Here is a 16,881-nt window from a genome sequence, read left to right on the forward strand (position 1 = left end):
AGTTGTTCCAACTTTCAAAGTGGTTATCTTTTAAATAGAGTAAAAGTTATTATTAATCTATAAAAAACTGGAAGACAAATATTTTTAACAAATCCTTTTTCGCAGAGATATCAAAATCCTTGCACGGCTTAAGGAGCTCATTAAAAATCTGTTTTAATATTTTATTGCTGTCAGAATAGGCCATTAAGATGTTGCATGAACACATTTTCATCAGAATAAAAACAGCTACACTCTGAAGTCACATATTGCACTTACTGTAAAAGAATACATTAACATACTACATTTAGAATTTTCAGTAGCACAAAAATAAAGTGGAATGTATCCCAAGTATTAATTTTAAAACAATATCTTATTTCAAGAAGCTCTTCATTTGCACTGCAAAATCTTCTACTATACTTTATTCTGATTAAATTTTTTTCTAAAGCAATTAAATTGAGCATAGTATGCTTAACATCAATAATTAAATAAAAATGAACAACAGATCAAGTGGAAAAAGAAAAAAAATGTTTTCTAGTCATCCACATGTCACAAATAAATAAATACAATCAATATGTCCCTTTTATGAAGGGTTTTAAGACAGCTGGGCTTCAAAGTATGGGCTTGGCCTGTTACAAGCTATTCTTTATGCTTCCCTTCATGGGCTTAATGTTCTCATAAATGGCAAGTGCTGTTGTGTTCTGGTAGATAAGATCCACATTGGTCCCGCTTCTGGATTTGATAATGTCCAAGACACACTGGTTTAGGAACACGTACTGGTCCTGTGGAAAGGAAACGGGAATAATTTTCAGGAAACACCAAGTAACATGCACAGAACACTGAAGTCTAATTCTAAAGACATCTCTGTGGAAAAGTTGCCTGTAGTTTTGCTGAAACTACGGCATTGTGGGTGGTTAGGGATTCATGTTAATTTAAGATATGCTAATCCTAGCGCTAGCGATAATTCCCAACGCATTAACACTAATGTCAACGCTAACGACAGCGCTCAACATTCATGCGAATGCTAAGGAAAATTCTCAACATTGATGATGACAATACTCAGCGCATGACCATCCTTACAGCCAAAGCTAATCTCAGTACACAAGAGTGATGCTAACCCTAATGCTAACAATGATGCTGACGCTTAAGACAAGCGCTAAAAGCGCTAGTCATGTTCAATAGTAGCACTAACCCAAACGCTCGGCATTAATACTAACGTTAACACCAATGCCCAGAGGCAAAGGTAATACTAATGGCAACACTAATGCCAAGGCTCAGATATGTTGTAGCTGAGCTGCAGCAGAGGCCAAATGCTGAGAAGGGAGCACTGTTCACCTCGGTCTGCACCATGAGGGTCCTGTGCATGCGCATGTTGTGGATGGTGCCAAAAACGTCCACCACGCCATCTTGCTCAATCTGGTAGATGAGGCGATCGATGGCAATGAAGGTGCCAGTTCGTCCCACTCCAGCACTGTAATACACCACAGTAAGCTCAGAATGTCCAAAAAGTGCACAGAGTAATGAATTTAAGACATTAATGGGATCAAAAAACCAGGCTTCCCCACCCCTGGTATAGAAGTCTTCAGAAGGTGGTTGGTTTTTTGCAAAGCTATTCTTTTTCTACCTCCTCATTTCTTACTCTTGTCCATGGTAGCGTTAAAGTTATATTGCACAACATTCCAAAAGATCATTTTCTCCTTTTGTCTTGTCTTCTTACTGACCATAATACAAGAAGACTGACCAAACATAATACTTCAGTATTCTGAGTCTTCTGAGTCTTCTTGACATATTTAAGTTGAACATAAGCATGAGTTGAGTTTAAGTAACAGCATGTAACACATCTAAGGTTATTAAAGCTTGATTTTGCTTGTGCTCCCCTTGACCTAATCTCCTTTATAGATTTATCATCTTTAGTAATTAAAGCTCCGGAATACATGTATGATTGAGCTTTTTCCATTGTGGTTCTATTGATTTGATTATAATTTCTTAACTATAATTTATGTTTATAAACAATTTGCATTTTAGTTTTCTTGGTATTTATCCTCTTTCTGAATAATTTTCCATTAATATTTACACTGTTAATTGGAGTTCTGTGACACATTGAACATTTATCTTAATTCCTTTATTGTCTAAACTGGATTAATTCACAATGGCTTCAGCGTGGATCTTGGTGAAAACGAAAATGGGTTATAATGGAAACAAGTAACATTTGCCTTTTCCAGTTTAACAATGGTCAGTTTTACCAGGAAAATGTGTAGATTTGCGTTTTGTTCAGAATATAAAATTATGAAACCGAAATCTTGTCTGTCACTCCATATTGTCTTACTTCATTGAACAGCGGAGGTCTTTGTAACATGAACACTGCCCTTGTTCATATCGTTCTATAGATTTCTTAAAGAAATTTAATGCATCTAAACAGCATAATATTGGATTAGGTATCAACAAATATGTAATGGATGAAGGGAACATCAAGTAATGATACATTTCTTATGATAAAAACAATAACAGACTTTAACTACAACGTACTGCGGTGAAACACCGTAGGAGCTCACGGGTTCGGGACTCACCTGCAGTGTACCACAGCGGGTGAGTTCTGGAACTGGTTCATGTGCTCCCTCACCAGGTAGCGGAAGTTGATGAGTAGCTCGGTGGTCTCCGGCACACCGTGGTCGGGCCAGGCCGTAAAGTGGAACTGCCGTATGAAACGGGTTTCTGCCGTCTTCACCTGGAAAGGGTGCAAGAAGGGTATTAAGGGCCACATGTGCAAGTGTTCAGCCAGTTATCCTCTCCCAGGCGCCCTCTCTACTAACGTTCTTGACGCTAAAGTCTCTTATGGTCCAGTCATCCAGGTCAACGTCGCTTGTGTTTGTCACAATGATGTTGTCAAAGTGTTTGCAGTCCGAGGGCCAGTACTTTTCGCATTTCACCTAATGGAAGAGGTACCAGTACAATGTTTAGAATGGACCATTTATAATGCTACAACAAAGCACATTTAATCTTGAAACGCACCAGCGTAGCTCTACTGCCATCTGGCAAAAACAAGTGTATGTAAATGTGGGTTTATGTCTCTGTGTGCGCATCTGTAACCCACTTCAAATTCACTACTTCATGCAATCGTGATGAAAAAAGCTGCTGAATAATTTTGCAAGTTCAAGTGGTTGTTTTATTTCTTTGTTTTTCTTTTACATTTACATTTATTCATTTAGTTGACGCTTTTCTCCAAAGCGACTTACGATGTTAATTTACCTACAGTTATTTAACCATTCATACAGCAGGGTAATTTTCCTGAAGAAATTTTTAGTTTAAATACCTTGCTCAAGAGTACTCTGGTTTTACGAAGACAGTGTCACTTTAAGCGCCTGCGCTCTCCGAAGTGGGCGGAGAAAACTATCAGCGCTGTGCGTACTGAGGAACGGACCTGCTGAAATGACTTGGCCCCAGTGTGTGGGTGGTCAGTTCTGAGGCGAAACCACTTTCATTTTCACATTTGGTATGAATGAATCAAAATTAATGTATTGTTTTATAAACGTTAATATGCTTGAACTGTGTTAGTGGTTTGAATTTAAATAAATGTTGCAGGAGTTGTGACTCGCACCGTTTTTCCACACGGATTTGAGTATTACTTTTCCAGACGTTCTCAACTTAAGTTTAATTAAGAAGTAGAACATATTTATGTGTTTACTGTGTTTGAGAGGTCAACAAAAAGAAATGTGTGAGCAGACAATTTTTTTGCCACCGGACCCCTAAGACAACGCTCTCACTGACGCCAGTTTCTACTATCCCCGTTAGACTCTCCAGAATCCCGCCAAAAAGTGGTTTTGGCGGGCTCCAGTCAGCGCGTGCCGGTTCGAACAGCTGCGGGAGGTGAGCCTCCAGCGCCATTTCATCGATCATCTTTGCCCTGCATTCCGAAGCCCAGAGAGGAAAAAATAAGACTTTTCCAGTTTTTGTCCATCCCCAGCGACCAAGCCGTAGTGGTTATAAGAAGGTCCAACTGCTCAGGGGCATTTCAGCACTTGTTCAGCAGTCCTCCACTTACGACGGGGCTCCGTTCCGAGGACCTTGTACTTCGACTTCCTTAGTAAGTGGCATGATAAACTCAGTTTAAAACTAAACCGCAGTTTAAAACTGCATTATATGAACTATATAGTATATATAAACAGTTCAGGTGCATGAATGCTACGTTGTACGGTGGGATTTTTTTAAAAATATATATTTTCACAGTCATTTTACTTTTTCATTTTAAAATGGCTTAACCAGTAGTTTTTCATATTATAATTGCCTTTTATGCTGCACTGTTGTTGGTTTCACTTTGATTTCTAAATCTGTTTCGACTTTTCCTTTCTGCATCACAAAATTCTCACGTTTTCGCTTCCTAGCAATTTTAAAAAGTAGTTACTTGAGTGGAATCACAAATAAAACATTCTGTAAACAAAGCAGCGCATTTTTAAGTAAATCCCGATCACCGATACACACACTGACTGAATCAATAAGAAATATGGCTTGCGGACAGTAAGATTTTTGTTAGGTGTTACGACCAGATATTGGGCCTCAAAAATATTAGAAGGTTGATGGGACGGATGTTGTAAGTCCGGGTTTTCCTACATTCCATATATCATAAGCGAAGTCTAAGTCTACCTGTATAAAGTTATCTTTTTTTCTTTATACAAATGTGTTTAGTTGTTGCGTTGTTTGTCGTTAGGATTACCTTATGAAACTATATTACTTTTGCCTGATTTTTGAGTATGAGTTCACAGATGGACAACCTTTACTCATGCTGAGCACTGTTATTGTTGCTTACTCTTCACTTTTGTGTTAACATTTCACAAATTTCCTTAGTAGTAGGGTTACATGTGATGTGGTCGTTCCTGTATTCACTTGAACTTGCATGTACAAAGACGTGGAGTTACAAAACTCACCAAAGCTGAAACCTATCCAGACTACTTGCAGCATAGCCATAAAACTGTGTGCTCACATTACTATTCGATTTTTTTTTTTTTTTTTTTTTTTAAAAAGGGGGAATATTGAAAAGGTGGTTACAGAGAACAAAAGTGGTGGACTTACAGCTTGCAAAATTTTCCTCTAAGCATTTTTTGACAAAGGAATAATAAAGCAGAAATCTGTAAGCAGAAGTCTGGGTAAATACTACCCTTCCTTGCTCATTGCATCTGGTCAGCATCACCAGGGTGTGAATGTTCTTCTCCCAGATCATCCTCCAGAAGTCATTCAGTGTGCCAGGCAGTGGACCCTGGGTTGCGATGAACTCCTTCTTAGATGAATAGCCCTACACACACAAGCACACGTTGGGCTACACGTTCATTTCATCTGTTTGCGACTGAACTGTGGGTGACTGGATGTTTGAATGCCCCCACAATCCAGTTTAGCACAATATTATTTTTTAATATATTTCCCAGAATTTTAAAAAAGTGGTTGGTTAATGGGTAAAATGAAACCCCAATTGTTAACAAAGTAACATCAATATTTCAAGTGATGACTGGGCTCCTGTCCCCATATTAGTCCACTGGTAACACTTCAGTTATTTTGGATTCTAAAAAAAAGCATAGGGGCAGTTTGTACTGGTATGTAGTTGGCGTTGATATAGTCATCCCAGGGGTTTCCACGGACTGAGAGCTTGACCCGTGAGAAGTCATCTGTGAAGCAAAAGAGGGAGCTGACAGAGATCCAGTACAATTCAATGTGTTGGTGTTAAGTGCTCACAACGAAAGTTGGTGATGTCACACTTGGCACAGGCAGTCTTACATGGGAGCACATTGTTGTAGCGGTTCTTCGCTTTGTTTTCTTGTGCCAGGGCACTGGTCTTCGACTGTGCCACACCAACAGTCTTTAGGTCCTGCAAAAGCAAGACTCACTGGATAAAATCAGCGCCCCAGTTGTTACAGTATTCTAGCATTAGAGAGTCAGTGTTCATTCAGAACATTTTGAGAATGGTAAAAAGTATAAATACAAACATTCTGCTCATTATAAACACAGTGAGTGTTATCACTTATATCTATAAGGCAGTGGCTTATAAATGACCCTGAAGTAATTTTATTTTCAAAATCTGGGGCTGTAAGTGCAGTAGGTGGTGTACTGGTTACAGGTAACACCTTACATTTGAAGGATACAGGTTTGAATCCCATGTTTTGCTGTAGTACCTTTGATCAAGGTACTTACCCTGAACTGATACAGTAAAAATTACTGTATAAATCAGTAAATTGCCAAATAGCTTAACATTATAAATAGCTTTGTAAGAAACAGTCAGATAAATGAATGGAAGTCATGTAATCAGTTTTCTTCATTCAGGTTATGTATATAAGAATAACCAAAGCTGCTGCAGGGTTGGAGACACTAAGATTAAATACTAATTTAAAATTCTGTTACCTCAAACTCCTCAGCGAAGCCACAGTTGGAATCAGCATGTTGCTTTTTGAAGTAAGTCTCGTAGTCCTCCACCCTTACCGGTATGCTACTATAGAAGCAGAGGTCAAAAAGTCAAAAAAAATTTTTTTTTGAAGACCACACTCCTAACAATGTATCATGGTGAGTGTAGCAGATGAGCAGAGCTACGCAAATGTTTACTTACACTTTAGCCCTAAAAGAGAAACAAAAATAAGTTAATCAGAATCAGAACGAGCTTTATTGTCAAGTATGTTCACACACAAGGAATTTGTCTTGGTGACAGAAACTTCCACAGCACAGACAGAATGACAGTGACAAGACAGATGAGAAGATAGAATATGTGAATAAAGGATAAAAATATATAAAAATATAAAGTATTAAAAGTATTAAACAATAGATGAAGCCCAGAGCACTTCAAATGAATGTACATTTGGGTGATAATTGAAATTCACTTATTTAAACGAGTAAATTGTTTTTAAAAAAGAAGTACCTCATGGCCTGGATAGGAATTTCTGTTAAGTTGTTTTTGGTACGCCTGTGTGAAAATTGTTCCATCATGAATACATCAGTACATATCAGTTGCTGAAAAAATATTAATTTAATTTATTCCTACATGCATAAGTTTAAAAAATAATGGGAGGGCAGGTAGTAGTAAGGAACTCTCACCTTCTCCAGAAAATGGCAACGGTCACAATCAAAATTATTAAAACTGCCAGAATTCCACCAACGATTCCACCGATAACAGCTAAAGAAAGGAAAGGGCAGGTGATCAGTCCTAAACTGAACAAAAATCTTTCATGTCTTAAATACTTTTATTAAGGTAAAATACATCAAAACAGGGATAAGAACAAAACAGATTCACACCTGGATTTTCAGGTAGCGTTACTTGAATTTGTGTGGAGACTGTGAAAAGGGACAGTGCTGGGTTTATAAGGCTGTTCTGCACTTGAAGCTGAGTAAATAGAACAACAGCAACTCTGGGAAAAAAGGAGAATCAAATTAACCAAAAAGATCATTTTCACTCTGGTTTTATAGATGTAAATGTAACACCCCATAACATATGAAAGTAAACCAATCTTAAGCTAATATTGGACTACTTGGAGTATTTCCTTGATGTAAGAATAATCAAACTAACAATGTGTAAGGCATCTTTAAAAACAGGCCTCAGTGTAAATTATGTTCTAGGAATTTATTATTTGTATAATTCAGTACTGAAGTGGTGCACTGAATTACAGCAAGTATAGTTGCTTATAGACAACTACATAACCTGTGACAGAATTTTGGCTAAAAGGCTTACAGAATTAGAAGCAACTCAGTTTCATAGAAACAATGGCAGTGAAATGTCCTTTGCCACAGCATCTTCCATAAAAGATCAACAGATGCAGCATTACAATGGTACATTAGCTCATCAAATAATGAAGACTTAAGTTTTATATCTTTACTGTTAAGAATAGAAAAAAAATTTCTCTGTTGTTTGTGTTTTCTTCATTTATCTTTTTCTTAAAATTTCTCCCTGTTTAAGAGCAAATGTTACCAGTTTTTATATGGTTTGCCAACAGGTGGCAGTAAATAACATTCAGAATAGGTGGAGGACTGCTTAATGAAAAGTTCTTAATTCAAAGTTGTTTTTATATACGAAAAAACTTTGTACGACCTTATGTTATCATGGTTATATCTGAAACTCTTTAGCGAACCGAACATGTAAATAAAGCAACTGATGTACATTATTACACTAATTAGGATTGTGACTTTGTGGTAAAAGTGCCTTTAGATGTATAAATGAATTGAGTCACAAACAGGCTTTTGGCCTCAGCTGGATTTCTAAGGTGAGGTGCCAGTGGAAATTGTTACTGTTTTTTTAACCAGATGTGTTCATACCTGTATGTCTTCCTTGGAGTCAGAGGTCCGTTGTAATATTGTTCCCACACAGCTTTGTCCCCTATGGTGATAGAGGTCGCATCACTTAAACTTTTTGTCCTCACCTCTGTTCTGTTCTTTACGACAGCCAGGTAGGGAGTTGCCTCATTGTCCTTCCAGTTGTTATAGTTTTTTACGAGGCCTTCACTAAAATTACCAGAAAAATCTAAAATAAAATAAACCAAAATACAGATATAAGTCATTTATACAACCAAATATCAAAAATGATATATTTTCTGAAGAAAGACAGTCTGAATAAAGAGGACACCACTGAAGCCCACCTTGTAAGGCTATCAATACTCCGTAACTTGTGACAGGTCCATGGATGTCACTGAAGAAATTAGAGTTTAGTTCCAAAACAAAACCTTGATGTCCACATTGTGTAACTGAAGCATAATCAATGTTTGGAGTGGGTGGCTCTGGAAAGAGACAAGAAGACAATGCTTAGTAAGTCAGTGCAAACACTTTGTACACATTTTGTTTTGTGATGAGAGGAAAAACTTCCAGAAAAACTGGATCTATGAGAGAGGATGGCCTGCCCATTAGGCACATACTTGTGATTCCTGTTGTGCAAGTTCTGTTCTCTTTAGTGCTGTTTTTTCCTGGCCCGAGTGTCCAGATAATAACTGCATAGTTCAAGTTATAGGAAAGACTGGAAACTGTGTGTTGACAGCAGTTGGCCGACTGCTCTGTCACATTCAGCAAGCTGATTGTAAACCCTTGGTTGGATCCAGTTGGTGCGTTCCAAGTTAGGATAAGTTCTGCACTTGTGCCATTTGGACCACTGCAGCTGAAATTAAGGGGAGGAGCAGCATCTGAAAATACAACAGTGGAAAAAAACCACAAAGTGCATGTAAGATTTGGAGTGTGTATAGTCAGCATGGTGTCTGTTGACCAATAAAGAAAATCAGGACAGAGAATCATAGGACTGGTACATACTTTATTGTTAATCTCTGAGGTATGGATACCATACACTGCATTTACAATATGTTAATTCCCAGCATTTACCTGTACAAGCTGTAAACTGTACCCAAAGTCCCATCATCCCACCAGCAGTCAGAACAGATGTTGAACAATACCATTTGCCAAGGCCAAGGCTCTTAACTGATTTTTCCACAACAGAGAAAATTACCATATTATCGATATAAAACCTCTCCTGCATTACCATTCTACCAACAACTGACACACTCCTTGACTTACTAGGTTTAACTGTCACCTTAGCCCATTTCAAATTATCGCTAAACTTAGACAATAAATGACGAGCACAAGGGGCTGTAGCCGCAACTGTCATGTCGTCCATAAATACTCTTATGGGAGGGAGATGCAGCCTCTTGCCGCTGACAACCCATTTGGAAGCCCTTATAACAACTTCTGTTGCCATTGTGAGCTCCAGTGGCGAAATTGTACATTCAGCTATGATTCCAATTTGCAACCATGAAGTCAGAATATTTAGAATACACCCATAGTAGGCTTTTACCTACAGTACTTTGCTGAAGGATGTGTACTAGACTTTTTCTGCCCCAGTTTACTACCCTCTGTCTGCACAGCCTCAAAGAGCCTGAACGCTCTAGTTCTGAATAAAATTAAAAGAACATAAATGTTCTGCTGGCACAAGCTATTTCAAATATTCTTGTACCCTGGAGAATCGCTTCTGTCCTCCAAGAATAAGACAAAAAGACAGAAAAATATTGTAGCGCACTGCATTCTGGGTTCAAACAGCGTGAAGGACACACGGACAGAATTCATCACAGACATTTATTGGAACACCAGCACACAGCAAGAGCTATCAGGGCGAATACAAGGAAATAATGCTCTCGATCCAAGGATCTATTTTACTCAAGGACTTGCACCTCAAGCCAGCCTTCCCAGCCCACTTAGTGCCCTTCAGTCTTTTCCCCTCTCTTACTGGCTAACACACTCAGCCCATTATATTCCCCATGAGTCCCCACAGCAGATGTACACAGTTCCATTTTACCCATAATTCAACTCTTTACAATAAATCCATTTTCCTGCTCAAACTTGCAGTAACACAGGTTGTTACATTACCCTGTGCCCTAAACTTATGAACATAACTGGGACTGGAAGTCCTTTCATAACTATATTTGTTTTGACAGTATCAAAGTCACTTTACCACTGTCTCAGTTGATAAAAGCTGAATAATATAGACAACCCTCCCCTTAACGGCTTAGGATATCTAAAACCTGGATCCCTGCTGTTGAAAAACCTTGGCTATGATGCTGCCACATTGCAGTTTGACACGTTTTTATTAACTTCAAAGTACATTAAAATTAAAACTTGTTTTAAGTTAATGAAAATAAAAAATGTACCTCATCTCCACAACCCCTCTTTCAATGCCATTAACCTCAGATAACCATTTTCAATGTTTATCAGCTTTGGAAATCTTTATTTCTTCATCTGCACAATCAATAAAAGTTTAAAACCAATTTTCTTTGATTTTTTTTATAAGGCTATGTAAAAATATTGTAGCTACTGTACTTGAATTGTGTGGTACAAGTTAAGCTACTTTGAGCCGTAAGCACTGGAAGCCTGTTGAATTAATTAATTTTGGTTCTTTCTGAGTGTGTTTTTGTTGCTAGCTAATGGCAGGGAGGAGAATGCAGGTCATTTTTGCTTGCTAACAGAAATTTTAGAAAATAGAATGAGGATGCTATTAAAATCAAACTGTACAGATAGATTGTATCTTTGATTATTCAAAACTCAAATGTCCAATAAAGAACCAGTATACTGTAAATCTTATTTATGACAGTTGTTTTTCAGAACAAGTTTTTGAAACTCTTCAGATGAAAAATGGAATGTTCAGAAATCTATCACTCCCCAGCTTTGTCACAACCATAACATACTGTACATTCAGGTGAAAGACAATTTCCCCAAGGAGATTAATATCACAAGTTCTGATATGTGATATGTTTTTTTTCTGCTAAATTGTATGTTATTCCGTGTTTTAAATCCTTTATTAAAGTTGAAAAAATTTGTTAGAATCCATACAACCTAAAAAACATATAATACGTAGTAAACTAAATTTGGCCAAGCTGACCATCTCTTATGTAAATCGGGGATGTCAAATAGCAAAGAGATATAATTGTCTTGCCAATAAAACAGCCTGAATTATGTGAAGACCAAGCACATGAAATGGAGCATAAGCCACAGCTCTCTGAGTAAATGTGTGTGTTGGGAGGGAGACTCACCGGTGGATTCAGAAATGGATACTGGTGTAGATGTGGTTCCGTCTGCTGCCTGAGTTGTCACACTGAATGTGAAGCTGCTCCCCGACTCAAGGTCCAGGATGGTGGCACTGGTTGTGTTCGTGGTAAGATTTTTGACTAACTTGGTGCGATTTAACACTTGCACCAGATAACTGTAACTGTCTTTAGCATCTTGCTGCATCCAGATCAAACTAATGCTGGAGGTGTTGATGCTTGTTGAAGTCAGGTTCACTGCAGAGTAGGGTCCTTAGGACATTGGGGGCAACGGGAGAATAAAGTTTACTATCTCACAGCAGGAAAATAATTTCCTGTAACAAACATATATGCTTTCTCCTCGGTTTATGAGCAGAACTGTGACAGGAATCCTGTTTGTAACTCAATTTGTTCATAAATTCAACCACTGCATCAGTCAAAAAAAGTGTAATACTGCAGACACCCCTTGTTTTGTCATTTACAGATTCGATGTACTATAAGATATATTTTAGTTTGTATATTTGACAGATTATCCTCAAAACATACAGAATGTAGCAGGGAACACTATGGATGCCAGTCCCCAGCTGAACTTCTATTAACGTCAACAACCTTTGCAGTATTTGTCAGCATCTAACCATTTATAGCCGTATTACGAGACTCAGGAAAGTACTGTTTAATGATTCTGTTTTGTTTATGTCACATTTCCAGAATGCCAGTTTAGGAAGTTAACTGAATTTTTGAGAGAATTTAAGCTGAACCAAAATACATGAAGAACTTATTGATAGTGCCTGAGGAATAAAATTGTCTCGAGCAACCCCGTTTCAACTCCAGTTGCTGACTGATTCATGCTATTGACACGTGCAATGTTCCTGAACCAAAACTTACGAGTAAATTGAGATATAGTAAATGTGGCTCCAGAAGTTTGGTTATCCGCTGGAAACGCAGTGATGCTGAATGTATACTGAGTTCCAGGCGTCAGACCATTGACCGTAATGAATGTGTTACTGGTAGAACTGTTCTGGATTCCACTGGCGTTACTCCACTGTACTGTATAGAAGGCGACGTTTCCTACAGGTTGAGTCCAGTTCAGAGAGATAGATGTGGTTTTTATGTCTGTGATGATCGGGTTCCTGATGATTTCAGGCCCTGTGCGTGGAAGAGAGGGGGTCGGGAATGGGGGGGAAAAAACCTGAATTGGGAATTGTGGGCATTTGTTTTCACTATTTCACTCATCCTGAGCAAGATTTTTCAAGAGAGACCATTTTTACTCGTATTACGCAACTCTGCAAAATACTGTTTAATTATTCTATTTTGTTCATGTCACATTTCCAGAATGCCAGTTTAGGAAGTTAACTGGATTTTTGAGAGAATTTAAACTGAATCAAAATACATCAAGAACTTATTGATAGTGCCTGAGGAATAAAATTGTCTCGAGCAACCCCGTTTCAACTCCAGTTGTTGACTGATTCATACCATTGACATTTTGCAATGTTTCTAGTATTGCTGTTTACGATTGACACTCAGGAACACCAAATATGACCTGTTAACACAGTGGAAGTGAGGTGAATTGAAATTAAGACGGACCCACGCTCCAATTCTGTTTGTGCTCTTTACTGCCATCTATCCACCGGGCGTAGAAATGAGTCGTGTTTGCTGTTCAACTTAGAAAACATGACTGTCAACAGATACTTACAGTAGCATAACTGGACTGAGTTAAAATTCACAGTTATGTTATTTCATTCACAATGAATTTCCAGAATTCTAATTCAGAAAGTCAAAGGGAGTTTTCTTAGCTTATGAATTAGTATCAGTTAATAAAATGATCTCACGTCTAGTACAACAAAATGCTGTTCGTGAACATAACATATGCGTCTGTTAGAAGACAGTGCCTTAGTCACTGGACATATGAAGGGGGGGGGGGGGAATCATGTATATCACATACATATAGAATTAATTTTTAAAAGATAAACAAAACCAAAACTTACGAGTATATTGAGATATAGTAAATGTGGCTCCAGAAGTTTGGTTATCCGCTGCAAACGCAGTGATGCTGAATGTATACTGAGTTCCAGGCGTCAGACCATTGACCATAATGAATGTGTTACTGGTAGAACTGTTCTGGATTCCACTGGCGTTACTCCACTGTACTGTATAGAAGGCGACGTTTCCTACAGGTTGAGTCCAGTTCAGAGAGATAGATGTGGTTTTTATGTCTGTGTTGATCGGGTTCCTGATGATTTCAGGCCCTGTGCGTGGAAGAGAGGGGGTCGGGAATGGGGGGGGAAAAACCTGAATTGGGAATTGTGGGAATTTGTTTTCACTATTTCACTCATCCTGAGCAAGATTTTTCAAGAGAGACCATTTTTAGTCGTATTACGCAACTCTGCAAAATACTGTTTAATTATTCTATTTTGTTCATGTCACATTTCCAGAATGCCAGTTTAGGAAGTTAACTGGATTTTTGAGAGAATTTAAACTGAATCAAAATACATGAAGAACTTATTGATAGTGCCTGAGGAATAAAATTGTCTCGAGCAACCCCGTTTCAACTCCAGTTGCTGACTGATTCATGCTATTGACACGTGCAATGTTCCTGAACCAAAACTTACGAGTAAATTGAGATATAGTAAATGTGGCTCCAGAAGTTTGGTTATCCGCTGGAAACGCAGTGATGCTGAATGTATACTGAGTTCCAGGCGTCAGACCATTGACCGTAATGAATGTGTTACTGGTAGAACTGTTCTGGATTCCACTGGCGTTACTCCACTGTACTGTATAGAAGGCGACGTTTCCTACAGGTTGAGTCCAGTTCAGAGAGATAGATGTGGTTTTTATGTCTGTGATGATCGGGTTCCTGATGATTTCAGGCCCTGTGCGTGGAAGAGAGGGGGTCGGGAATGGGGGGAGAAAAACCTGAATTGGGAATTGTGGGCATTTGTTTTCACTATTTCACTCATCCTGAGCAAGATTTTTCAAGAGAGACCATTTTTAGTCGTATTACGCAACTCTGCAAAATACTGTTTAATTATTCTATTTTGTTCATGTCACATTTCCAGAATGCCAGTTTAGGAAGTTAACTGGATTTTTGAGAGAATTTAAACTGAATCAAAATACATCAAGAACTTATTGATAGTGCCTGAGGAATAAAATTGTCTCGAGCAACCCCGTTTCAACTCCAGTTGTTGACTGATTCATACCATTGACATTTTGCAATGTTTCTAGTATTGCTGTTTACGATTGACACTCAGGAACACCAAATATGACCTGTTAACACAGTGGAAGTGAGGTGAATTGAAATTAAGACGGACCCACGCTCCAATTCTGTTTGTGCTCTTTACTGCCATCTATCCACCGGGCGTAGAAATGAGTCGTGTTTGCTGTTCAACTTAGAAAACATGACTGTCAACAGATACTTACAGTAGCATAACTGGACTGAGTTAAAATTCACAGTTATGTTATTTCATTCACAATGAATTTCCAGAATTCTAATTCAGAAAGTCAAAGGGAGTTTTCTTAGCTTATGAATTAGTATCAGTTAATAAAATGATCTCACGTCTAGTACAACAAAATGCTGTTCGTGAACATAACATATGCGTCTGTTAGAAGACAGTGCCTTAGTCACTGGACATATGAAGGGGGGGGGGAATCATGTATATCACATACATATAGAATTAATTTTTAAAAGATAAACAAAACCAAAACTTACGAGTATATTGAGATATAGTAAATGTGGCTCCAGAAGTTTGGTTATCCGCTGGAAACGCAGTGATGCTGAATGTATACTGAGTTCCAGGCGTCAGACCATTGACCGTAATGAATGTGTTACTGGTAGAACTGTTCTGGATTCCACTGGCGTTACTCCACTGTACTGTATAGAAGGCGACGTTTCCTACAGGTTGAGTCCAGTTCAGAGAGATAGATGTGGTTTTTATGTCTGTGATGATCGGGTTCCTGATGATTTCAGGCCCTGTGCGTGGAAGAGAGGGGGTCGGGAATGGGGGGAAAAAAAACCTGAATTGGGAATTGTGGGCATTTGTTTTCACTATTTCACTCATCCTGAGCAAGATTTTTCAAGAGAGACCATTTTTAGTCGTATTACGCAACTCTGCAAAATACTGTTTAATTACTCTATTTTGTTCATGTCACATTTCCAGAATGCCAGTTTAGGAAGTAACTGGATTTTTGAGAGAATTTAAGCTGAACCAAAATACATGAAGAACTTATTGATAGTGCCTGAGGAATAAAATTGTCTCGAGCAACCCCGTTTCAACTCCAGTTGCTGACTGATTCATGCTATTGACACGTGCAATGTTCCTGAACCAAAACTTACGAGTAAATTGAGATATAGTAAATGTGGCTCCAGAAGTTTGGTTATCCGCTGGAAACGCAGTGATGCTGAATGTATACTGAGTTCCAGGCGTCAGACCATTGACCGTAATGAATGTGTTACTGGTAGAACTGTTCTGGATTCCACTGGCGTTACTCCACTGTACTGTATAGAAGGCGACGTTTCCTACAGGTTGAGTCCAGTTCAGAGAGATAGATGTGGTTTTTATGTCTGTGATGATCGGGTTCCTGATGATTTCAGGCCCTGTGCGTGGAAGAGAGGGGGTCGGGAATGGGGGGAAAAAAACCTGAATTGGGAATTGTGGGCATTTGTTTTCACTATTTCACTCATCCTGAGCAAGATTTTTCAAGAGAGACCATTTTTAGTCGTATTACGCAACTCTGCAAAATACTGTTTAATTACTCTATTTTGTTCATGTCACATTTCCAGAATGCCAGTTTAGGAAGTAACTGGATTTTTGAGAGAATTTAAGCTGAACCAAAATACATGAAGAACTTATTGATAGTGCCTGAGGAATAAAATTGTCTCGAGCAACCCCGTTTCAACTCCAGTTGCTGACTGATTCATGCTATTGACACGTGCAATGTTCCTGAACCAAAACTTACGAGTAAATTGAGATATAGTAAATGTGGCTCCAGAAGTTTGGTTATCCGCTGGAAACGCAGTGATGCTGAATGTATACTGAGTTCCAGGCGTCAGACCATTGACCGTAATGAATGTGTTACTGGTAGAACTGTTCTGGATTCCACTGGCGTTACTCCACTGTACTGTATAGAAGGCGACGTTTCCTACAGGTTGAGTCCAGTTCAGAGAGATAGATGTGGTTTTTATGTCTGTGATGATCGGGTTCCTGATGATTTCAGGCCCTGTGCGTGGAAGAGAGGGGGTCGGGAATGGGGGGAAAAAAACCTGAATTGGGAATTGTGGGCATTTGTTTTCACTATTTCACTCATCCTGAGCAAGATTTTTCAAGAGAGACCATTTTTAGTCGTATTACGCAACTCTGCAAAATACTGTTTAATTACTCTATTTTGTTCATGTCAC

General features: G+C 38.5%; 1 protein-coding gene across 17 annotated transcripts in view; it reads right to left on the reverse strand.

The window, feature by feature from the left end:
- Positions 1 to 558: 558 nt before the first annotated feature.
- The window catches only part of LOC108942417 (receptor-type tyrosine-protein phosphatase eta-like), a 36,282-nt gene continuing 19,959 nt past the window's right edge, over positions 559 to 16,881 (reverse strand). For 16 of the 17 annotated variants that reach the window (XM_029251774.1, XM_029251762.1, XM_029251758.1 and 13 more), the window contains 22 exons: positions 16,443 to 16,703; positions 15,820 to 16,080; positions 15,196 to 15,456; positions 14,099 to 14,359; positions 13,475 to 13,735; positions 12,375 to 12,635; positions 11,499 to 11,762; positions 8,847 to 9,107; positions 8,574 to 8,711; positions 8,254 to 8,458; positions 7,240 to 7,352; positions 7,042 to 7,120; positions 6,866 to 6,910; positions 6,560 to 6,568; positions 6,358 to 6,445; positions 5,737 to 5,827; positions 5,554 to 5,627; positions 5,126 to 5,260; positions 2,787 to 2,903; positions 2,544 to 2,701; positions 1,312 to 1,447; positions 559 to 758 (listed from right to left, as the gene is read on the reverse strand). In XM_029251774.1, the coding sequence (XP_029107607.1) occupies positions 609 to 758; positions 1,312 to 1,447; positions 2,544 to 2,701; positions 2,787 to 2,903; positions 5,126 to 5,260; positions 5,554 to 5,627; positions 5,737 to 5,827; positions 6,358 to 6,445; positions 6,560 to 6,568; positions 6,866 to 6,910; positions 7,042 to 7,120; positions 7,240 to 7,352; positions 8,254 to 8,458; positions 8,574 to 8,711; positions 8,847 to 9,107; positions 11,499 to 11,762; positions 12,375 to 12,635; positions 13,475 to 13,735; positions 14,099 to 14,359; positions 15,196 to 15,456; positions 15,820 to 16,080; positions 16,443 to 16,703 (3,629 nt within the window). In that variant the 3' untranslated portion in view covers positions 559 to 608. The remainder of the gene's footprint in view (positions 759 to 1,311; positions 1,448 to 2,543; positions 2,702 to 2,786; positions 2,904 to 5,125; positions 5,261 to 5,553; positions 5,628 to 5,736; positions 5,828 to 6,357; positions 6,446 to 6,559; positions 6,569 to 6,865; positions 6,911 to 7,041; positions 7,121 to 7,239; positions 7,353 to 8,253; positions 8,459 to 8,573; positions 8,712 to 8,846; positions 9,108 to 11,498; positions 11,763 to 12,374; positions 12,636 to 13,474; positions 13,736 to 14,098; positions 14,360 to 15,195; positions 15,457 to 15,819; positions 16,081 to 16,442; positions 16,704 to 16,881) is intronic. The other variant, XM_029251769.1, reaches the window with a different exon arrangement.

This window comes from Scleropages formosus, chromosome 5 (genome assembly GCF_900964775.1).
Source record: "Scleropages formosus chromosome 5, fSclFor1.1, whole genome shotgun sequence".
Lineage (NCBI taxonomy): Eukaryota > Metazoa > Chordata > Actinopteri > Osteoglossiformes > Osteoglossidae > Scleropages > Scleropages formosus.